The sequence below is a fragment of the Moschus berezovskii genome, chromosome 25 (assembly GCF_049115385.1).
Source record: "Moschus berezovskii isolate FMDL1 chromosome 25, NW_MosBer_1.0, whole genome shotgun sequence".
In the NCBI taxonomy this organism is placed as follows: Eukaryota; Metazoa; Chordata; class Mammalia; order Artiodactyla; family Moschidae; genus Moschus; species Moschus berezovskii.
The window spans coordinates 19361340-19386483 of NC_142484.1; the positions used below are offsets into that span (position 1 = coordinate 19361340).

Sequence of the window (25144 nt, forward strand, 5' to 3'; positions counted from 1 at the left end):
CAACCAGTCCATCCTAAAGGAAGTCAGTCCTGAATACTCATTGGAAGGACTGATGCTGAAGCTGAAGTTCCAATACTTTGGCCACCTGATGCGAAGAGCTGACTCACTGGAAAAGATCCTGATGCTGGGAGGGATTGAGGGCAGGAGGAGAAGGGGACGACAAAGGATGAGATGTTTGGATGGCATCACCGACTCGATGGACATGAGTTTGAGTCAGCTCTGGGAGTTGGTGATGACAGGGAGGCCTGGCGTGCTGTGATCCATGGGGTCGCAAAGAGTCGGACATGACTGAGCGACTGAACTGAAGGAGACACGCAGACAAATACTCTTACATTCTGAGTGTCATAGAGCAAAACGAAACAGGGCGAGGAGGCAGAGTGGTCGCGAGTGGTCAAGCCCAGGTGCGATTTCGTACAGATAACCCCGGAGGGCCTCTTTTAGGAAGTAACCCGTCACCAAAGACCTGGAGAAAGAGAGGGAAGGTCGCGGAGCAAACATCTGGAGAAAAGAGCATTCCAGGCTGAGGTGGGGCAGAAGTGGGTACAGCAAAGGCCCCCGAGGCAGGAGAGTTCCAGGAACAGCAAACAGGCCTGCGTGGCTGATGCAGTGTGAATAAAGGAGAGAGTAATGAAGGTACGGTCGGAGAGAGCAAGATCTTGTGGGCTCTTGTAGGTCACAGTAACCATCTCAGATTTTACTCTGCTTAAGACAGAAACCACTCAGGACTTCCCCTGTGGTCCAGCGGTTAAGACTCCACCTTCCAATGCAGGGGGTGTATGTTCAATCCCTGGTCGGGAAACCAAGGTCCGATGTGCCCCAGGGTGCAGCCAACATTTTTTATAAAAGGAAAGAAAAAGAAGCCCACCAGAAACTTCGAGGGGAGACATAATGTGAAAGAGGTCGTCCTGGCTGCTATTTTGAGACGAGATCAGGGGAGACTGGGATGGGGGAAGGGAGAGGAGAGACAGAGGGAGCAAGAATGAATGCAGAAAACCAGTCCGGAAGCCACTGTGTGGTCCGGGTGTCCTGTCGTGGTGACCTGATGGGAGCAGCAGTGCAGGTATGAGAGGTGGTGAGATCAGTGTACATTTCAGGGGTGGACCTAGACCAGTTAGGGTGTGAGACACAGCAAAGTCAAGGGCACAGGAGGGTGTCTGGCTCGAGCCGCTGGTGGGTCAGTTGCCATCTGCTGAGACCTTGGGGGTAGAAACCAGTGTCCTGTGCCTCAGGCAAGGTGGGGGGATGTCTTCTGTGAGAAGAGCGGTGAGAAGAGGCAGGGCAGCCCCCCCACACACACACAGGCTCATGGAACAACCAGACCTCTGAGCTCCCCTCTTGCTCCACGGGCCTGACTGGAACACCAACGGGGCCCCTCCCTCAGCGGCCACCCCTGCCTCCCACCCTCCACCCAACTTGAGAACCACGGGTCCGAGAGCATCCATGGGGTCTCCTCATCCTGAGGTATCACCCCCAGCACGTGCGAGGCTCTGAGAAGGAAGCCCCGGGGATAAGGCATCATCCAGGCCCTCAGGAAATTCAGAGCCTGGCGGGGGAGGCGACAGGGACTCCCCTGGCGGTCCATCGGTTAGGACTCCCTGCTTCCACTCCAGGGAGTGTAGGTGCAATCCCTGATCCCACATTCTGCTTGGAGTATCCAGAAATAAAACAAGAATCGGTGGGACAGTGAGGGCTGTGGACAGTCAGGGGAGGCTTCGGAGAGAAGCAGAACTTGGGTCTGGAGGAGGAACCGTTGTGGGGTCAGCCAGAGGGGGTGGAGGGCCCTGGAGGTGGGCCGCAGCGGCGGGGCTCACATGCAGGGCCTTTGGTGGGTCGGAGGACAGGAGGGGTTGTGGCCAGGTGATCAAGGGCCTTGATGTCAAGCAGCAGGTTCAGGTCTTTTCTGCAGTCGGGGGCACCCTGGAGGACTCTGAGAAAGCAGACAGGAGGGTGCACAACGCCCTCGGAGCTGTCCACCTCCACCTGCGTCCACTTCCTTCCCTCTCTTCCTGCACTCGCTCCCAGCCGGGCCAGGGTCTGAGCAGCAGGGCTGCAGCCTGCCCGTACGATGGGAAATAAACAGGGCCAGGCCAAGTACGCTGCACCCCGTGTGCCCAGCCTGGCGACCCTGGCCGAACCTCACCCCTTCCAGGCACCAGTTCAGAGCTTCTGCCCACCTGGCTCCTCCCTGCCTCCCCGCCCCTGAAACCTGGGGCCTCCTGGCCCGATTAGGGCGAGTGTCACCACACTGGGGGCTTGATGGATAGACTCGAGCATGGATGCTCGTCTCTGTCTGCAGGGCCTTGTGGCCCATCCATCTTCTCTTGGCAGCTGTTCCCGCCCCAGTGCTCACCTTCCGGGGACGATTCTAGGCCGATGTGGGCCCCAAGGACTAGCCCGTGTCTTGTCCCCCACCAAGGACAGGAGAGAAGGACAGTTTCCTTCCCTGGAGGGTATCAAAACAGGACCAAGGTTGGGGTGATGCACAAAATGTAAGGAGCACCCCACAACTCAGTAATGGAGATGACATTTTAATGCAACCATTTTTAAAAATCAAAGACAATTCAAAAATGATATACAATCAAGTGATATAAAAATCACTATTTTAAAAAATTTTTTAATCTTTAATTTCTGAAAAAAGTATCAACACATTGAATGTGGGAGGAAAAAATGTGTGCCCCTAGTTCCTTGATTCTACGTATTTTTTGGTAGTTAATTTTCTTTTCAGAACACTGAAGTACTTGAAAAACTATTGAAACATTTAAAAGTAGCTGTGTTTAAACTCACAAGATTATTTCAAACTGAAGTATTTTATTTACAGCAAAAATAGAGTTTATTGTCATTTCGCTTGCCTGGCTTTGATGGAAGCAAATACATCAATGATGATAATAATCTGCTTTCCTCTGCTTCTCTCACTTTCAGTTGAAAAAAAAATGGCCACATTGGATCATTTCTCATGACCAAGTGACCATCTTTAGTCTTTTTTAATTAATTTCAGTTTAGATAAAGAGCCTGCCTTTATTTAAAATTGTGATGGTTTGTTCACTGTGAATATTTTTGCATTCATTTTGGTATTGTCTTGTAATTTTCATTCAACTATGATTTCTTTCCATTTCTGAGGTTCTTGGCAAGCCTGTAAATTTCATGCCCAGCCTTGGACAACCTGCCCCCAGCCAGAAAAGGGTTCCAGGACCCCCAGGCCTAGGGGAGGGGGCCCTGGGAATGAGCTAGCTCTAGGGCAGCCGGCGGTCACCATGAGTCTTGGAGGGAGGAGCTGGCTGGGGATGGTGAATGTCTGCAGGTAGGGCCACTGCTTTAGGCCTAACGTTCGAGTTCCAGCTCAGATCCTGGCTGTGTGATGTCAGGCAACTCTCTGATCCCTGTTCAGCTCTTTGCTGCTGAGTCCCAGAGGGCTGTTGAGGCTGGCCCTCCCCTGCCCTGCTCACCTCATGGGTCATGATGAGGTTCAAGGTAAACCACACCAATGACCCCCCCGGGCTGGGCAGCGAGGGCAGCCAGGGCTATTCCACAGCCTCTCTGTTCACTCAGCGCAGCATCAGAAAGTTCTGCTTCATGTCTAACTTCATTCCTCTGCCCTCCCTCCCTGGTCCATCTTTTCTGGAAGACTAGCCTAGAGGGCCTATTTAATTCTGCAGCCAGTGGCTCCCAGCCGCGGCTCCGAGTCTCAGCCACCTGAACACCCCTCTCCTGAGCATGGAGTGGGGATGCTGGGGACTCAGAGCAGTAAGGGCCTGGCGTCTACCGTGCATGGCTCACCTCACAGCCCCTCTCAGCACCTTGATACCTCACTGTCAGCACCTGTGCAGGCGCATGCCACTTGTGAGGAAAGGGTCTTTCATGCCAGAGTTTGACGGGAAACCTTACAAACTGCCAGGACGCTGTTCCCCCCTCCCCAGCCCAGCCCCGCATCCCTCCCGGAGCCCTGGCCTCTGCTCCTGTCTCCCTTCTTCCTCCTCAAAAGGAAGCTCCTCTCAGAAAACTAGATGGACAGAGCTAATTGGTACCAGGAAGAAGAAACCTCAGGCAAGCTAATGAGCAAGCCAGGAGTGGACACGAGCCCAGAGGGGCTTTGGGAAGCCATCCGGGCCACCCCCTGCCTCAGGGCCATGTGGCCCGCCACATGCAACTCATCCCTAACAGGGGGAAAAAAAAGACCAGCTCTGGCCATGAAAAAGAATGAAATAATGCCATTTGCAGCAACATGATTGGACCCAGAGATTATCATTCTAAGTGAAGTAAGTCAGACAGAGCAAGACAAATATCATATGATATTGATTACATGTGGAATCTAAAAAAAAAAAATGATATAAATGAACTTATCTACAAAACAGAAACAGACTCACAGACTTAGAAAACAAATTTACAGTTACCAAGGGCAAAAGGTGGGGTGGAAGGATAGATTGGGAGTTTGGGATGGACATGAACACACTGCTATCTTTAACATGGATAACCAACAAGGACCTACTGTGTGGCATAGGGAGCTCTTCTCAGTGCCCTGTGATGACCTATATGGGGAAAGAATCTTTAAAAAAAAAAAAGTGGCCATATGTATATGTACAACTGATTCATTTTCCTATACACTGGAAACTAATACAACATTGTTAACCAATTCTGCTCCAATATGAAATAACAATTTAAACCTGAAATTATCACAGCATTTTGAATCAGCTATGTGTTAGTCGCTCTGTCATATCTGACTCGTTGCGACCCTGTGGACTCTAGCTGGCCAGGCTCCTCTGTCCATGGGATTCTCTAGGAAGGAATACTGGAGTGGGTTGCCAGTCCCTTCTCCAGGGGATCTGCCCAACCCAGGGATCGGACCTGGGTATCCTACATTACAGGCAGATTCTTCATTGTCTGAGCCACTAGGGAAGCTCACCCCAATACAAAAATTAAAAGTTTAAATTTGTTTTTAAATAAAAGCGTTTTAAAAAAGAAAACAGGCTCTAGAGAAAGGCCTGCCGGCTCTCCCTTCTCTGGGCCAGTTCTTCCTAACGTCTAAACCCGCTCCCGCGCAGTGCACTTGCAGGTGGAGACCACACTGACCTCCTCTATGTACCAATGGCCTCTTTCTGGAGGCCTGTCATAAGTTATTCTCGCATATGATAAGCAAGTGTGGGAGCCGTAGGGCTCACTGAGGGCAAGTAAGAAAGTAAAAGATTGTATGGATAGCTGATTCACTTTGCTGTACAGCAGAAACTAACACAACATTCTGAAACAACTATACTCAATTTTTTTTTAATTAAAAAAATTTTTTCGAAAAAACAGAAAAAAAAATAGCCTGGACTCTGAAATCACCCTTTTTGGGGAAAAAAAAAAAAAAAACACATTTGGACTGCAGGGCGCACAGAGAGATGGGAATTAGTAACAGGACCACGATTCAATACCAGGTCCAACTCCGGGCATAGCCCACCTCCCCGGCACAGTGACCTGTCCACAGAGGCAGCCTCCTAGCCTCCAGGAATTCTGAGCACCAGTGAGTGACCCACTTTGTGGCCAAGGCCACGCTGAGGGCTGTTTCATGCAGGGAAAGTCTTGCCCATCTCTGCCTAAGGCTACGACCTGTGAATGCAAATGAATTCCCATGGGAGTCAAAAGTAAACATAGTCATCTGAGTCAGTTGTAGTGAGGTGGCTGAACCTAGAGCCTGTTATACAGAGTAAAATGTCAGAAAGAGAAAAACAAATATCGTATATTAACACATACAGATGGGATCTAGAAAGATAGTACTGATGAACCTATCTTCAGGGAAGGGATAGAGACCCAGACGTAGAGAATGGATTTGTGGGCACAGCAGGGGAAGGAGAGCGTGGGTGAATTGAGAAAGCAGTATTGACATATGTACACTACCATGTCTAAAGGAGATAATGGTGGGAAACTGCTGCATAGCACAGGGAGCCCAGCCAGCTGCTCTCTGATGGGAGGTGGGGAAGGAGGTTCAAGAGGGAGGGGATACATGTGTAATTATGACTGATTTGCATTGATATATGACGGAGACCACCACAACATTGAAAAGCAATTATACAACTAAAAGTAAAGAAAATTCTTTAAAAATAGAATAAACGTGGTCACAAAGGAAAATCGCCTTGGCACTTCTACTCCCCTACATGCACACGCACACATGCACACACACTCACTCACTCACACGGCATGTTCCAAAGTCAAATGCAAATGATACTTTCAATTATATACCAAGTTTGGACCATCCATGCCTCTGGCCATGAACATTAATGCCCATCACGGAAGCCAACAGTGGCTTCAAGACACATCCAATACACTTCCCTTCAAACCAGCCCTGAACACCCCACACACCCACTTCTCTGAGCAGCTGATGGGCTCTTCCCCGGCGACACGTACGTATGCAGCGCTGATTCCTACGCGGTGACAGTGATGTAGATCAGAGCTGAAACCCATGTATTCTGATCTCAGGGCACTCCCGGCCACTCGGTGCTGTCCTGTCTCTATGGCGTGTACACAGAACCCTCAACAGTAAGTCAATTGCTAATCAAATGGAAAGGGATGCCTTAGAAGGGAGACAGAGGAAAGCAGGAGGTGATTAAGGATCCAGGGGTCGCTAGGTGTAACTGACAGGTCCCAGAGAGACGGATGGTTGATGGTGGAGAGTGGAGAACACAGAAGGTAAAGAAAAAAGATTTGTCCGCTGTCTCAGGAAGTTCAGGGGACACCAGCTGTCCTGGATTCCATTTGGTGACTCCAATCCTTGTTGTTTAGTCACTCAATCCTGTCCGACTCTTTGGGACCCCTAGACTGTAGCCCTCCAGGCTTCTCTGTCCATGGAACTCTCCAGGCAAGAATACTGGAGTGGGGTACCATTTCTTTCTCCAGGGGATATTCCCGACCCAGGGATCATACCCGTGTCTCCTTCATTGGCAGGCAGATTCTTTACCACGGAGCCACCTGGGAAGTCCCCAATCCCTCTAGTCATCTCCAAACAGGCAAAGCCCTAAAACTGGCCTGTGAGTCTACACGGAGTGCCAGTGGGGCCAAAGGAGTCCTCAAGACATCTTAGTGTTCCTCGGTGTTTCCGGACCTGCACCTCTCCAAACACCCGCATCTGGAGGCTTTGTTTTTCCTCCCAGTTCCCCTTCTTGCAGGCGTCTCGTCTTACCCTCCACTCAGTTCTTCAGTGCTCATCTCTTGAGCACCAACTCTGTGCCAGCTCTCGACTGGGGCAGGAGAGACAAGGAGGAATACAACGGGCCTACTGCTCCCCAAAAGTCACCCCCAGCCAGACCCCTGAGTCCAGTCATCCGCGAGACCCAGGAGCTCCCCAGGAGCCAAGGGGAGGCCCCCACCCAGCTTCACCCACAGCACTGGCTGAAGAACCGGGTCACACAGGGACGAGACTGTTCCCCGCCTCCAATACCTGGCCACAGTGTAGCAGGGGTCATGTGAGGCACTTCAGCGAAGCCTGAAGGTCATTCCTGTGCCCACAAGTCAGAAAGGAAGAACGGGTGTTCCGAGAAGAGGGAGCAGGTCCTCCCTCAGCCCATAATTAATACAATATAGCTAATTAGTGTAATTAGCTATAATCACCATGCTGTACATTAGATCCCCAGAACTTGTTAACCTTACAGCTGGAAGTTTGTACCCTTTGACTGACATCTCTTCCGTTTTCCCCACCCCCAGCCCCTGGTAATCACTCTACTGTCTGTTTCTCAGAATTCAGCTTTTTTTAGATCCCACGTATGTGATATCACACAATATTGTCTTTCTCTGTCAAACTTATTTCACTTAGCATAGTGCTGTCAATATTTCATCCAAGTTGTCACGAATGACAAAATTTCATTCTTTCTCATGGCTGAATAGTATTCCATTATGTATATGTTTCTCTTTCTCTATATATAATACATATAGAGAACCAATACAATTCAATAGCAAAAAAAAAAAAAAAAACACTCAAAATTAAAACAGGCAGAGGAACTGAATACAATTTTCCAAAGAAGATGTACTGATGACCAACAGGTCCATGAAAAGGTGCTCAATATCGGTTTCATCAGGGAACTGAAAATCAAAGCCACAATGATATATTACTCCCCACCTGTTAGAATTGCTGTCATCAAAAAAGGTGATAGATAGGAAGTTTTGACGAGGATGTGGAGAAAAAGGAATCTTCATATACTCAGTCGGAATGTAAATTGGTGCAGCCCCTATAGAAAACAGTATGCTGCTGCTAAGTTGCTTCAGTCATGTCTGACTCTTAGCGACCCCATGGACTGTAGCCCACCAGGCTCCTCCATCCATGGGATTTTCCAGGCAAGAGTATTGGATCGGGGTGCCATTGCCTTCTCTGAGAAAACAGTATGGAGTATCTTAAAAAACTAAAAATAGAACTACCATGTGATCCAACAATTCCACTTCTGAGATACATCCAAAGAAACTGAAATCAAGATCTTGTAGAGGACTTCCTCAGTGGTACAGTGGATAAGAATCTTCCTGCCAATGCAGGGGACACAGGTTCGATCCCTGGTCCAGGAAGATTCCACATGCCATGGAGCAGCTAAGTCCCTTTGCCACAACCACTGAGCCCACGAGCTGCAACTACTGAAGCCCGTGTGCCTGGGCTCCATGACAAGAGAAGCCATTGCAATGAGAAGCCTGCACACTGCAACGAAGAGTAGCACCCTAGAGAAGACCCTGCTGCTGCTGCTGAGTCACTTCAGTCATGTCTGACTGTGTGTGACCCCACAGATGGCCGCCTACCAGACTCCCCCGTCCCTGGGATTCTCCAGGCAAGAACACTGGAGTGGGTTGCCATTTCCTTCTCCAATGCATGCAAGTGAACAGTGAAAGTGAAGTCGCTCAGTCATGTCCGACTCTTAGCGACCTCATGGACTGCAGCCCACCAGGCTCCTCCGTCCATGGGATTTTCCAGGCAAGAGTACTGGAGTAGGGTGCCAAAGACCCAGTGCAGCCAAATAAATAAATAAGATCTTGTAGAAATATTTGTACTCCCACGCTCACTGAAGAATTACTCACAGTAGCCAAGAAGTAGAAGCAACCCAAGCGTCCGTCAGCAGATGAATACGTGCAGAAGATGTGGTGTATACATACGATGGAACACTACTCAGCCATGAGAAAGAAGGAAATCCTAAAATGTGTATGGAGCCACAAAAGGTTCCAAATAGCCAAAGCAAGCCTGAGAAAGAAGAAAAAATCTGGAGGTATCACTCTTCTCGATTTCAAACTATACTACAAAGCTATAGAAAAAAGAAAAAGTAAAAAAAGACTATAGTAATCAAAACAGTATGGTACTGGCATAAAAACAGACATATAGACTAATGGGACAGAACAGAGAGCCCAGAAATAAGCTCATACATATACAATCAACTAACATTTGACAAGAGAACCAAAAATATTCAATGTGGAAAGGACAGTCTCTTGAATAAATGGTGTTGGGAAAACTGAATAATCACAGGCAGAACAATGAAATTGGACCCCCATTTGCACCACTCACACAAATGAACTTGAAATGAATTAAAGACTTAAACATAAGATTTTGACCCTAAAACTCCCCAGAGAAAACATGGGGGGAAGCTCCTTGACAATGCTCTTGGCAGCAATTTTCTGGATGTGACACCAGAAGCATAAACAGCAAAAACAATAATAAATACATGGGATCATATGCAACTGAAAGGCTTCTGCACCGCAGAGGAAACCATCGACCAAACGAGGAGGCAATGGGAGAAAATGTTTGTAAGTCACATACCTGACCTCGGTCTTGTGGACACCCTGCCTCCACCCCAGGGAGTACCCGGCACTTGGGGAGCGAAGGTGGCCGGCCTCCACCTCAGTGCCCCCAGCTCGCAGCCCCTGCTGCCAAGGACCTCCTACACCCCGCACCGTTCACGTGTCCCCTCGTTCAATCCTGCACCAGGAGAAGCCTGTAGTAGCTCCACTTTACAGATGCAGAAACTGAAGCTCAGAAATTTACAAACTTGCTGAAGGTCACCCAGTGAGGAGGCTTCCAGGTCTGTCTGAGAGCGAAAACGGTACCCATTCCTCACCCACATACCACTTCCCTGGCGCTGGAGAGACAGGGGTTGGCAGCCCCAAACCCAGCCCACCGACCCCAGCAAATGCAGCTGTAGAGGTGACGAGAGGCAAGTGGGGCGTCCTTCCCTGCCCCGGAGAATCGAACCCAGAGCAGAGTAGAGCCAACATCTTCTTCTGGCCAAACCACCCAGCTCTCCTCCAAAAGGGCAGTATTCTGATACAGAGCACACCGGGCCCCAAACCAGCCCCAATCCCACTCCCACAATAGTGACGAGAAAAGGGTAGCCCTCTGGGAGAAGAGGCCACCCCGCCCAGGTGCACCCCCTGCAGTGGGTGCTATGAGGGCCACCCTGAGTCTCCCTTTCAGGATGGAAGAACTCCTTCCCCCAACTGCTAGGCTGTGGTGTGGCCAGCTCGCTGCTGAGCCCCCTCTGGGGATTACCTGCAGCCAAAGGGAGGAAGCCCTCCCCCAGTGACTGGCCCCCGCAGGGCAGGGAAGCCAGCCTGCCCTCCCGGGATGGGACAGCCTGAAGGCCCCCCGCCCAGCACCACTGCTTCCTGTTAGGATCCACTGAGATCTCCAAGGTGCCATCCCCACGGCCAGACGCCCTTCTGTCCAGTCCTGTCTCCCTCTTTCCCGTCAGAGCTGATCCTGATGGGCCTCCCCACTAAGCATCCTCATATCTCTGTCTACCTGCGCTGCCCCTCACCCGCACCCTCCCCAGGGTGAGGATGAGCGTGACTCAATTTCCCTGCGGTTGCAGAGAGGGCTCAGCCTTCTCCCGTTCCGCATGGCAGCACCCTGGCAGATCCTAAAGCAGGAATGTTCGCCTATAAAATGTACCCTCTCCGTATAAAATGTGAGGCAATGCTCACCAATTTCTGTGAAGAAATGTGGGCTCTCTCTGTGAAAAATGAGGAAGATAGGAGATTTCAAAAATATCTATAATGCTAAAGTTCGGATGAGCAGTGAAATGCTTTCTGTAATGAATTCAAAAAGAATTGCCCTTTTTCGAATTTAGAGGCTTGTGCTTTTTCAAAAACAGACTCAGAGCAGAAAAAGACTTTGACTTTTTTTCTCTTAGGATGCTGGCAAATAGTGGATTTGATAAATTTGCATAAAGTTGAAAGGTACGTTTAGTGGTTTTCTGGGATTCCCTGAAATGAATTTTGGTGGCAAGAAGCCCAGAGAAAGCATTTTGCTTTCTTCCTCGCTTGGCATGCTGCCACTTGGCTTTACGGTTCCCCATGACAAGGGACAGTGTGTTTTCTCTTTTTCTCTGCTCCTGTTTATCTTGCTTCCTAAGTGGGTGTCTTGCCCATCGCCAGGCTTCATCTCTTCTCGTCCTCTCTTCCTGCCCATCCGTCCCTGTGTTCCAGGCCGAACTGTCTTCGTCACTTCTGTCTTCTCGTCTTCCCCACACTGCTTCAGCCAGCTCCCATAGGAACAAACACACGGTTTTATAATGCAAAAATCAGTATTCCTAATCCCCCACTTAAAGGCCAATTATCGCGATTCCGTGTGTTTATCTTTTAAGCTCCTTAATGAGGTGACCCTCTCCCCCATGCCCCTCAATTTCCTGAAGCTACGAGTATTAGTCAGGAAGGTTCCACTGGCCTTACTTCCCTCCTTAGTGAAGCCACAGATTCTTTTTTATTTTTTAATTTTTACTGGAGGATAGTTGGTTTACAATGCTGTGTTAGTTTCTGCTGTACAGCAAAGTGAATCAGCTATACATATACGGGCATGCCAAGTCACATCGGTTGTGTCCCACTCTTTGGGACCCCATGAACTCCAGCCTGCCAGGCTCCTCTGTCCATGGGATTCTCCAGGCAAGAATGCTGGAGTGGGTTGCCATGCCTTCCTCCAGGGGATCTTCCCAACCCAGGGACTGAACTCACGTCTCTTATGTCTCCTGCATTGGCAGACGGGCTCTTTACCACTGGCACCACCTGGGAAGCCTATATATACATACACACACACACACACACGAATATATGGATTTCCTTCCCACTTAGGTCACCACAAAGCACTGGGTAGAGTCCCTGTGCTGTATGGTAGGTTCTCATTAGTGGTCTGTTTCATACACAGTGTGTGGGGGTCAATCCCAATCTCCCAACCCATCCCACTGCCCCTTCCCGCCTTGGTGCCCACACATTTGCTCTCTGTCTGCCACAGAGCCTCTTGAGGACGCGGATTTGCCAGATGGGAACCTGTAGCAAAACCAACCATATCAGTTCTGCTTTCTATTTATGGGACCAACCCAGACCCGTTCGAGTCCCTCGGGCATTGTTGTGCTGGCTCAGGATGGACTCCATGATGCTGGGAAAGGGCAGAGGACACAGAGACAGAATCCCACACAGGAGCAGCCAGGCTGCGTGGAGGCTAGGAGAGCAAGGTGAGGGTAGCCGGACCCTCAGCGGCCTGAGGCAGATTCCTGGGTCCCCCACTCGTAAACTGTGCAACTTGTCCCGAGTGGTCTGCCAGTCTATGCCTCGGCTTCCCCATCTGTAAAATAAGGATGCTACGAGGCCCACTGGCACAAGATCACTGTCAGATTTAAACCAGTATATAGCAACCCCTCCACCATGCCAGACTTCCCCCTCAGACCCATCTTTGTGGAGCAGGAGAAGCCCAAACTCAAGTTAAGGTCAATGCCACCTGGGGAACCTTGGGGAACGCTGCAAGGCAGATACGGGCCTGAGAAGGGCGTTCACCCCACCCTGTGGCCATCTGCACAGGAGCCAAGCTGGAGAGGGAGAAGTCCCTTTCTGCTCAGGACAACCCACCTCCCAGGTGACCTGAGGGGTGTCCCCCTGCACCTCTCCCCAGGGTCCCACGTGCCCCCACACCTGCCCTTGTCACACCATTACACGTCAGCCACCTGCTGTGAACGCATACCCAGGCACAGACACATAAACACACACAGTCACACATGCAGACACAGGCACAGGTACACACACACAGAGACACAGGTGTGTACACACAGACACACACACAGGTATACACACACAGACACACATGCAGGCACACACAGACACACATGCAGGCACACACACAGGCAGACACAGGCACAGGTACGCACACACAGAGACACATACAGGCAGACACAGGCACACACACACAGGTACACACACACAGAGACACAGGTGTATACACACAGACACACATGCAGGCACACACACAGGCAGACGCAGGTACACACACATAGACACAGGTATGCACACACAGACACACACACACAGGTATACACACACAGACACAGGCACAGGTACACACACACAGGCAGACACAGGCACAGGTACACACACATAGACACAGGTGTGCACACGCAGACACACGTGCAGGCACACACACAAGCACACACAGGCACATGTACACACACACACAGGCGCACACGTGCACACACACAGACACACACACCCCCTCTGCTGCGTGGAGCTGCTGTCTGCACCCTCCTGCTCTCTCACCCACCCCCCTGCTTGGCACACATCCTGTGACTCATTTGTTTGCTCAGGATTAATGAACATCCATCTCCTCCACAGCAGCTCCTCACTGATGAGACGGCTCAGTCCCGTTCAGGGTTTAATCGGAAGGAAGCAGAGTGCACACCCTGCCTAATTTGAGGGGAGACGAGTGGCTTTGTCTGTCGTTGCCCCCGCAGCATCTGTGTCCCCGCCCGCGCCCCTCCTCCCGGGCCCTGCCTGTCCCGGCTTCTCACCTCTTCTCGTCCCCCAGGTGCCGTCGTTGCCTTGGGGGGAGGTGCTGACCTCCCTCTAGGGAGCCGAGGCTGGGGTGCAGAACAGGGAGGCAGCAGAACAAGAGGTTGAAACAGCGATTTCACGTGCAGCTGCTGCTCTGTGTCCATGTGGAGTGACTTACTGAGCAGACAGTGATCCTATGGGCAGCTAACAAGGGCTGAGTCCCTGTACGGTACTGAGCTCTGGGACGAGGCGCTCGTGCTCACCCGGGTCATCGGCACCCGGCCCTGTGAAATAGAGATGTCATATCTACGCCATCCACGCTATCTTGCCCAGAGAATGAAGTACCTGCCCACCATCAGGCGGCCAGGAGCCGAGCGAGGCACCTGCCTCCCGTCTTTTCCCCGCTTGTCAAGAGCTCCGGGTGAGAGGCACGCTTCCCTGTGTCCTGATCTTTGAAGGTCACTGGGGTCAGGGTTCCCTGAGCTCATCTAGTCCAGGCAACCCCAGGCTGGGGGCAGGGATGGAGTTAAAACGCAGCCTCCAGACCGCTCCTCTGGTCCCTCTGCCTCCAACCTCCCAGGAAAAGTGTCTGGGCGATCGTGCCACCTCCATGGATGACATACCTTAAAAAGACCCTATTTGCATCTTACCCAAATCTCCTTTAGGCAGACCTGACTGGGAGTGAGGCGGGGCCAAAGAGGAGGTAAAGAGACCTGTAATGTGTGTGTGCTTAGTCGCTCGATCCTGTCCAAATCTTTGCGACCCCATGGACTGTAGCCCGCCAGGCTCCTCTGTTCATGGGGATTCTCAGGCAAGAATACTGGAGTGGTTGCTATGCCCTCCTCCAGGGGATCTTCCAAACCCAGGGATCGAACCCAGGTCTCTCACATTGCAGGCAGATTCTTTATCATCTGAGCCACTTAGGGAAACCAAAAGACACCGACATTTAGTAAATTACATCTATCTAATAAACCCACGTATAGGATTGCCAGAGAAAATACAGGATGCCCGGTTATATTTGAACCTCAAATAAATATACTAAAAATTATTTGTGGCTTATCTGAAATTCTAATTTATCTGGGTGCCCTGTACTTTTATGTACTAAATCTGGCAATCCCACACATCTCCCAACTCCACTGCCCACACATCTCCCAACTCCACTGCTTACTGGCTGTGTGACTCTGGGCAAGTAACTTGATCCCTCTGTGCCTCTGTTTCCTGATCTCTAAACTACACATAAGTGTGTCGACCTTGTACAAGGCTTCCCAGGTGGTGCCAGCGTTAAAGCATTCACTTGCCAATACAGGAGACACAGAAGTCGCAGGTTCGATCCTTGGGTCAGAAAGATCCCCTGGAGGAGGAAATGGCAACCCACTCCAGTATTCTAGCCTGGAAAATTCCGTAGACAGAGCTTGGCGGGCTACAGTCCATGGGGGTTGCAAAGAGTTAGACACGTCTGAGCGGCTGAACACACACACACACTTTGTATAGGGCTGTTGAAAGGATTAAATGATGACTTCTGGAGCACTGGAAGAGTTCTGGAAGCGCTAGAAGCTCTGTGGCAATGTTAGCTATTATCTACATGATTACTATTTGCCATTGCTGTTGTTCTCATATTACTATCAGTACATCCAAGGTTATATCCCAGGAGGTGGTATAAATGCAAAGATGCTTTAAGACCCCTCCTCTTAGCTATTGGGAACCTGAAACAGGTTCCACAGATCAACGTCCCAGGAACTGCGGTGGGGACCAGCACAAAAGTCTGGTGCTAAGGGAGCGTGTACATTTGCTTCCTGCTCAGTGGGGTCAGGCAAGGCACCAGACAACCAAGATATATTGAGGCTTGCTCTGAGCTGCACTCTGTCCTGAGTATAGGGGTAGAAAGAAGAACCCAGCAAGGACCAGCCCTCAAAGAGTTTACAGCTGTGGGATGGCCAAAGGCACCAAGAGCCACATAAGCTCATGCAGGCAGCACATGGTCTTAGGGCTGGGGCTGAGCTTGAGAGAGGGCTTCCTGGAGGAGGTGGTAGAAAATAATGACCAGGACTTCCCTGGTGGTCCAGTGGTTAAGACTCTGTGCTTCCAATGCAGAGGGGTGTGGGATCAATTTCTGGTCGGGAAACTAAGATCCCACATATTGCACGGTGTGGCCAAAAAATAAAATCAAAGGAATGACCAAAGCTAACCGGGCAAAAGTGGCCTTTGGGCTGGAGAGGGGACAGGATCCCAGCCAGTTGTATCTCAGGATGATGACACTGTCAGCAAAGGAACTTCACAAAGCATATAATTGTACAGGCCAGGGTATCCTTGCAGACAGGTGAACGGACCTGTCCAGCGAAAGCACGGGAGGAAGCTGAAGAGAGAAGGCCTAGATGAAGAAAGCCTTGCCTGGGCTCCACGCGGAGGAACTGGGTTTTACCCTGGAGCAGCGGGGAGCAGTGAACACTGAGAAGCAGAAATGGAGCCAGTCACCGGCCATCAGGGAGATAGAAAAGATTCGGGTGAAGCAGACAGATTCGCTGCTGAGGACCAGTGCTGGGGTGACTTCAGGAGCCCAAAACTCTGGGCAGTCTTTCAGGGACTCACCAGACAGTAGGTTACTGCTGAGCGTATCGGTTAGTCTTCGCAAACGTAATGATTCTACGAGTCAGTGATGTGGCCGCGCCCAGCTGAGATGATCACATGGGGTCAGGTGGGCACACGCATGCCCTTGCATCTTTCTAGTGTGATGGCCCCACTCTCGTGGGCACAGAGTCTGGGGAGGGGTGGGAGAGGAGGGAGGGCCAAGCAGGCAGGGTAGCAGATCACCCCAGCACACAGGGGCTGGCCTTGAGTGAACAGACAAGAAGCGTTACTGGCTGGAGGAGGGAGAAGAGGTGGGAGGTGGTAGAGCTGAAGGACCGTCAGCAACAGGAGATGGAGGGCCGGCTGCAGTGTCACTCACACCTGACGCTGATGCCCAGGTTCCAGTTCCTTGCTGGATCCCGATGCACGTTCACATCTTTGAAAGTTCTCAACTTGAAGGTTCATACGTAGGGGACTTACTATATTGTGTATTTATCCGTTTATTGTCTAACTCTTCCACTGGAATATAAACTCCACTTAGGCAGGAGTTTTGCATCCCTGCTGCTTCAAACAGGGCCAGGTGCACAGTAGGTACGCAGTGTGGATTTTCCGAATGCCTGCTGGCCCTGAGTAGCTGACTCAAAAACAGGCAAGGCAATGGCAAGCCACTCCAGTACTCTTGCCTAGAAAGTCCCATGGATGGAGGAGCCTGGTAGGCTGCAGTCCATGGGGTCGCTATGGGTCGGACACGACTGAGCGACTTCACTTTCACTTTTCACTTTCACACATTGGAGAAGGAAATGGCAACCCACTCCAGTGTTCTTGCCTGGAGAATCCCAGGGACGGGGGAGCCTGGTGGGCTTCCATCTATGGGGTCGCACAGAGTCGAACACGACTGAAGTGACTTAGCAGCAGTCCTGTCTTTACAGTCTGTAGTTCCGCATTTTGGCCATCAGGTGGCGCATCGATGTGCTGGAGGCCGCTGGAGCGGGGATCACACGGAGCCCAGAACCTGACAACAGGGCAGAATGGAAAAAGGGAGCAAAGCGGAATGTGAATGGCAGAAACCTTCCTCCCCTCCCTTAGCAGACATCTGTCCAGCACACACTGGGAGCCAGGCCTGTGCTCCATCGAGCCCTCTGAAGTCAGGCTGGGGGACGGGAATGCGGGGTCTGAATGCATTGAGATGAAGAGCCAGGACCCAGGCAGGAGGTTTGACCAGGGCTCCGGTTTTACCGGCAGGTCTGTGAGCGGCTCTGATGCTGGTAGAGTGTACATATCATAGGGTCAGACAAACTTGGTTCTAAATTCTAGCCCTTACCTGCTGTGTTATTTAGCAAAGTCATTTGCTCTCTCTGAGCCCCCGTTTCCTAATCTATAAAGTCGAAGTCCTAATAGCAGCTGTTTAGAATGATCTGCGGAGAAGGCAATGGCAAGCCACTCCAGTACTCTTGCCTAGAAAATTGCATGGACAGGGGAGCCTGGTGGGCTGCAGTCCATGGGGTCGCTACTAGTCGGACACGACTGAGCGACTTCACTTTCACTTTTCTCTCTCACACATTGGAGAAGGAAATGGCAACCCACTCCAGTGTTCTTGCCTGGAGAATCCCAGGGACGGGGGAGCCTGGTTGGCTGCCGTCTATGGGGTCACACAGAGTCGGACACGATTGAAGTGACTTAGCAGCAGCAGCAGCAGAATGATCTATGTGTGTGTTCAGTTGTGTCCGACTCTTTGCCACCCTGTGGACTGTAGCCCGCCAGGCTCCTCTGTCCATGGGATTTCCCAGGCAAGAATACTGGAACTGGGTTGCCATTTCCTTCTCCAATTTCAAAGGATATTTGGTTTTATTTCAAGAATAAAACAAGAGGGCCCTTGGCCTGGTGTCATCCGCAGAAACAAAACTAAATATTGTTCTCAAAAACTGGACCTGATCCTCAAAATTTATCTAGCTCTTATCAAGCTACCCCTTCATTCTTCATATCATAAAAGTAATCCTACAACAACCCGCAGGTATCTTTATTGCCTCACTTTCCAGATAAGAGGGCGAAGGTTGTCGAATTGTATAACTCTGTGTACACATTGCACCGCTTATAAAGCGGTGGACTCGAGCCAGGTTCTGCTCGGGAAACGTGCGTGAAACCACCCTGGAGCAGCAGGTGCTCTGCCAGGTGTCGAGGCACAGGATGAAGGAGGCTGCGGTCTAGGGAGAGACAAACACATCTGGATCATTTCCATAGAAGAGGTGGGATATTGAGAGAGAATGATATCCAGGATGCTATGGGGTCATAGACAATAGTCGCTTGGTCCAACCAGGAAAAGCAGAAAAAGACGCACTGGGCCCTCCACGCATCGAACTCATTCATGTCTGACTCTGCGACCCTATGGACTGTAGCCCAGCGGACTCCTCTGTCCATGGGATTCTCCAGGCAAGAGTTCTGGAGTGGGCTTGCCATGCCCTCCTCCAGGGGATCTTCTCGATGGACTCGGTAACCCCTTAGCTAAATCTGCAAGGCTGAGTAAGACTGAACCAGGAACAGAAGGAACTCCAGCATCGCAAGTTAAAGAACTGCTTGTGCAAAGGAACCTGCTATGAAACACATTCATGCTGGGGTCCACGCGTTGGTCAAAAAGTTTGAGTTTTGCATACGATGTTATAGAAAAACCTGAATCAACACAATATCTTTAAATCCAGTGTTTAGTGAGCAGGACAGGCTTCCCAGTTGTCACTAGTGGTAAAGAAGCCGCCTGCCAATTCAGGGGACGCAAGAGACGCGGGTTCGATCCCTGGGTCAGGAAGATCCCCTGGAGGAGGGCATGAAAACCCACTCTAGTATTCTTGCCTGGAGAATCCCATGGACAGAGGATCCCGGAGGGCTATAGTCCATGGGGTCGAAAAGAGTCGGACACGACTGAGTGACCAATCATGCATGTGCTCTCTGGCCTCTCTGCTCGAGTCCCCCTCGTCCTGGGCAGCAGAGCTGGGAGAAGGTCCTCAGGGGCTCCCTCCCACGCAGGGAGATGCAAGCGGTCCCATCTATAGGGCGGGTGGCCAGAGAGGGGCAGAGGAAGGAAGAAGGCCCCCAGCCGCCTGCCAGAATCCTGGAAGACAGGTGAATAAATGGCAAAGAGCCAGCCCAGGACTGCAGAATTCATATGATGTGTCCATTCCGTAAGCAGCGCCCGGGAGCCAGCCCCCGTCCCAGGCAGGGTGTGACCCCCGGGACTGACTTCCAGCTCCGTACACCAGCTTGGCCTGGTTCCATCAGGTCCTCTCAGGCCTCAGTCACCCAACAGTTAATGTGTTTTTCCTGACTGACAACAAGCTTGACACCACAACAGTCAACTATTTTTATCTCTGGATTAATCACAAAAGGCTAAGGCTTCCACCTTCCCTGTGATTAAAAATTAGGAGACCAAGCTCTACAGTGGTTCAGGATAATAACCAATCCTGGGAGGATGGGGTGGGGGAGCTGGATGAATAATGCATCTCCAGGCTCCGGCTGCTCAAGACTTTCACCCCGCCTGGCCCCCCAGCTTCGGGCCGGGTCTGAATGGGGAGGTAACGAGGTCCCCTCCCGTCGGGAACCACAGCTGCCAAGAAGGACTGTTGATTTCCATTCAGCCCGCTGCCCCCAAGCCTCCCCACCCCATCCCCCACCACCCTCACCCACCCCAGCCCCATCCACACCCCCTCCTACCCCATCTGGTGTTCACCGAGGCGAAGGCCGATCAATAATGCATGGTTACATGAATAACCGGCGTGATAACCACTTATTCGGGAAGATGTAATCAGGGCCCATTCTGAGGGTGTGTGTGTGTGCGTGTGTATGTGTGCGCAAGCATGCCTACGCACTCACACAGCACAGTCCCACTCCCCTCTCCCCTCTTCTAGCCCAATATTATAAACGCAGCACCAGAGAAGCAAGAAGGAAAGGTCCAGCCTCGCTGTGCTTGCTTTTTAAAAAGGCCTCCTTGATCTCCATGCCTTGAGCACAGGCTGGTTCATTGAGCAAAGGCCCAGAGACAGCCTGTTCTCAAACCTGCTCTCACAGCAGAACCTGCTGGGAGCATTTATTTTTGGTTTGGGTCGCACCACGTGGCTTGTGGGATCTTAGTTCCTGGACCAGGAATCGAACCAATGCCCCCTGCAGTGAAAGCATGGAGTCCGAACCACTGGACCACCTGGGAAGTCCCTTCTCTGGGAGCTTTAAAAAGCCCTGATGCTCTGGTCCACCTCCTGAGATGGGGATGCAGCTGCTCAGGGTGTAGCCTGGCAACAGGACATTTAAAACCTCTCTGGGAATATCGTAAACTACAGTGAGAACCTCTGTCTCGCGCCCAAGGCCGGTCAGTGCAGGGGAACGTTTGAGATCCCCTGGTGTACTTTCACATTAGATGGCTGAGGAAACAAAACCAGACAGGGGGCTGCTTGCCACTTCAGCCTCTGATTTAGGGCAATTTCCACAATCCCGCCCCCTTGACTCAACGCTGGGGAGGCCTCGGAAACAGGACGGCCGGTGTTGATGCTGTTACCAAAGCTTCGGGTGGTCGTTTCCAGTTTCCCTGGCCCTCAGCTAGCTCAGTCTGAGTACCTCCATCCTGGGCGGCTCAAGGGGAGGCAACAGAGGGAGGAAGCAGGAGGCCAGCCCTGCTGGAAGGGTGGCCTGAAGCACAGAGATAAAATCCCCTCACATACACTGTCACACCCACCCCCCATTCACCGCAAGCCCTCCTCCGCCTCCCTGTGGCTCTCTGGCCCCAGAGCACCACGGAGGCCTCGGGCACTAATGAGGGGGTAAGGGAAGGGTGGGGTGGGGGGCTGGCCTCATCATCCAGCCCACACCCACCATCTGCTTGCACCCAGGGCCCCCTGGGAGGCTGGGCAGGGTTGAATGAGGCCATCTTCCTCCCTGGGCCAGGATCACAGTAGAGGCCTGAGGCTGATGAAAGCAGCTTGGAAGCCCGAAGGGTTTTTTCCCCTCAGCAATAGAAACTTGAGTGTTGGCACCAGTCAGGCCATGGTTCCGAACCAGGCTTCCTGGAGGCCAGGAAGGGAGAGGCAGGGGCACTGGCTCAAGGCATGCATCTCAGGATACTTACCTGCCCCAGAGCCTCCTGGAAAGAAGGGGAAAGTGTTAGTCGTTCAGTCACGTCCGACCTTTTGCAACCCCATGGACCGTGCCCACCAGGCTTCTCTGTCCATGGGATTGTCCAGGCAAGAATACTGGACAGTGACAACTGGGTTGCCATTTCCTTGTCCAGGGGATCTTCCCGACCCAGGGATCGAACCCAGCTCTCCTGCATTGCAGGCAGATTCTTAACCGTCTGAGCCACCAGGGGTTTCTTTCTTTCCTTCTTTTTAAAGATTGATTTATTTATGGCTGTGCTGGGTCTTCGTTGCTAAGCACAGGCTTTCTCTTTGCAGTGAGCAGGGCCTGTTGCCTCAGCCCAGAGGTGCAAAAGCTCGCTTGGGGCCCAAGTGGGAGGATGGACTTCCTCTGGCGACTGGACAAAGAAGGCCTTTTGCGTGAAGACCTCGGCCCTCACCTGACGACCCCGTCATCCATTCACTGAGCAAACACACAGCTCAGCCCTCCTCAGGCCTCCAGAACTGACTGACCAGCCCCTCCCCAGGGAGAAGACCAGAGACCCATCAGGTGGTCTCCAGGCAGCACCCCGCCCCTTCTGGTTTGTCCAGGGAGGAGAGGCAGGGTGCAGCAGGGGCCTGAGACCCTCAAGCGTCCACAAGCAGGGACCTCAGAGGAGGCTCTGTGACCTTGGGCCAGTCACATAACTTCTCTAGGCCCCTTCTCCAAACAGTAGTCATCCATCACTCTAAGTGTGCCCACACAGCATCCCATGGTTGTCATGGGGGTCAGAGACGTGATTGCACTTTAGCAAATGTTTATGGAGCTTCCTCCAGGCACTGGGCCCTGAGCTGGGCTCCGTGGGAGGCGCCACTCTCCTCCTGGCAGCCCCCATCTCTCAGCAGGGACCACACTGCCATGAAATAGAGAGGAAGCACCAAGCAGGAGAGATTCATTACAGCTCTGGGAGGAGGGAGTTGGAGCCGCTCTGGGAGAATCAGGTCCAAAGGAGATGCCCAGGGTTGCACAGCTCTCTGGAACGCTGTCTCAGCCTCGAAAGTTTGCCTGTCACCTGTCCCCTGCTAGGGAAACGGCCAGCCTGGTGCTCCAAGTGTCAGGGGACCTGCTTCCAGCCCTGGCCCCCTCCACTCAATCGCTGTGTGACCTTGAGCAAGTCACTTAATCCCGCTGAGCCTCCGTTTCTGGATCTGGGTAATTGGGATAATGATGTTTACTTCGCAAGACTGCGGTGAGGATTAAATCAAATGACAGATGTGTCAGGGCTTTGTTTTAAAAGAGAGAAGTTAGAAAGAAGGATAGGATCCAGGCAGCAGTGGCACGCTCTCCAGTCTGCAAATCGCAGCTAATGACGCCTGCCCTGTCCCCTCGCAGGCTGCCACGCAGAATGAGATGATGACATGAGCGGCCTCTGCAAATAAACACGCGACGCCTGTGTCGGGATTACTGCTGTCGTCGCCGTTATTGTTATAATACAAGAGGATTATACATTTTATTAAAGGATGATAATTACTGTTTGTCAGCGGCTCCATAAAATCCACTCAGCCTTGCCCGAAGGGAGGGGTGCCCTCAGCCTGACCTCGCCCTTCCCTCTCCTCCCGCAGTGCCGCCCGACGACCCGGTGATCCTCGGGGGGCCTGTGATCAGCCTGCGGGCTGGGGACCCCCTCAACCTCACCTGCCACGCAGACAACGCCAAGCCTGCTGCCTCCATCATCTGGCTGAGGAAGGGAGAGGTGATCAACGGGGCCACCTACTCCAAGGTGAGGCGGGGTTGGGGGGTGTGGAGGAGGGGAGGAAGCAGGGTGGGGGCAGGGCACAGCTCTCCCCGTCTCTTCCCCGCTCCTGGCTCTGCCTGTATGGCTTTGTGTCGCCTTGGGCTCCTAGCTCTTTGTCCCTTTGTGTCTTTCTGTTTTTCTTTCTGTCACTTTTTCTCTCGGGTGCTTTGGCTCTATTTATCCGACCTTTTCTGTCTCTCCTCCTGTTCCTCTCTTTCGTGAGGGAATTGCTGGGCGTGGTGACAACCCTAAGAATGGAGTATGGTCAGAGGAAGCAACTCAGGGACAGAGGGTTGCCAGATAAAATACAGGACGTCCAGTTAAAAGTGAATCTCAGGTTTATTGTTGAGTTGCTCAGTCGTTTCTGACTCTTTGCGACCCTATGGACTGCAGCACGCCAGGCTTCCCTGTCCTTCACTATCTCCCTGAGTTTGCTCAAACTCGTGTCCATTAAGTCGATGATGCCATCCAACCATCTCATCCTGTCACCCCCCTTCTACTTCTGCCCTCAATCTTTCCCAGGCTCAGGGTCTTTTCCAATGGGTCGTTTCTTCACATCAGGTGGTCAAAGTACTGGAGCTTCAGCATCAGTCCTTCCAATGAATATTCAGGGTTGATTTCCTTTAGGATAGACTGGTTTGATCTCCTTGCAGTCCAAGGGACTCTCAACAGTCTTTTCCAGCACCACAGTTCAAAAGCATCAATTCTAAACAACAAATAACTTTTCAGTGTAAGTATGTCCCAAATATTGCATGGGCCATACTTATACTAAAGATTATTCATTGTTTAACCGAAATTCAAATTTAACTGATGTCTGTATTCTCATCTGCTCACCTTCCCAGTGCTGCCAGCTGAAGCTGTTTAGGTGTTTCCTGTCCCAGGTACCTGGCTCAGGGGTCAAGGAGGGCTGAATGCAGCCCATAGTCCCTTACCAGCCCTGCACCTGCTGTACCTACCTGCTGGGGTGCTTTTCTCTAGTTCACACAAGGCACTGTGAGCCAAAGGGCTTCCCAGGTGGCGCTCGTAGTAAAGAACCTGCCTGCCAAAGCAGGAGCTGTAAGAGACATGGGTTGGATCCTTGAGTCAGGAAGATCCCCTGGAGGAGGACACAGCAACCCACTCTTGTATTCTTGCCTGGAGAATCCCATGGACAGAAGACCCTAGTGGGCTACAGTCCATAGGATCGCACAGAGTCGGACACAGCTAAGGTGACTTAGCACGCATGCAACCTAAACTGCCTCCATAAAGGCGCGACGTCCAAATATGCTCCAGTGAGGTTTAGGGCTTCACGCTATGAAATCTAGGGGGACTATATATATACACACATATACATTGCAGATGGGGAAACGAAGGCAGAGAGCTGACGTTTCTATGACATGTGACAGAGCTCGGGTGTGAACCAGGTTTGTAGGACCCCCAAGGCCTGCTCTACGATGACACTAACACTCTCACCCAGGAAGTGCGCCGTGCAGATCCAGTGAGGGATGGCAGCGATACTTCCCTCAGCCATGCTTCCCTCTGCTCATTCACGACCATCCTCTGAGGCAGGTGCCATTGGTCCCATTGTACAGATGGGGACCGTGAGGCACAGCAATATATATATATATATATATATATCAGAGGCCGGCAGCTCTGACAAGCTGTAGACCTATGACTTGGGCTTACCAAGAAGGATGGATGACCCAGCAGCTCCCATGGACTCAGCCCTGGGGGCTGTCAGAGCCCAGCCCTTTGCGGCTCCCTCTCCCCCAGGACGACAGGTGCCATTGACCTCGGCAATTGTGATGTCCCAAAAGCAGAGCAACCCCAGACTGTTGTGCATGAGCAGCTGAGACAGAGACAGAGATGGGGAAAGAGAGAGGCTGAGAGGACACGCATGTGCAACAGTCAAGTAGGATTCACGGTCTACAGAAAAAATCCACGGGGCCACCCTGACACCTTTCGAGGCTGAAACCT

The 25144-nt window shown here is 51.7% G+C and overlaps 1 protein-coding gene across 1 annotated transcript in view; it reads left to right on the forward strand.

The window, feature by feature from the left end:
* KIRREL3 (kirre like nephrin family adhesion molecule 3) overlaps positions 1-25144 on the forward strand; it is a 620470-nt gene that overhangs the window by 557636 nt on the left and 37690 nt on the right. The window contains exon 5 of the mRNA XM_088832222.1: positions 23016-23173. Coding sequence (XP_088688348.1) covers positions 23016-23173 — 158 coding nt within the window. The remainder of the gene's footprint in view (positions 1-23015; positions 23174-25144) is intronic.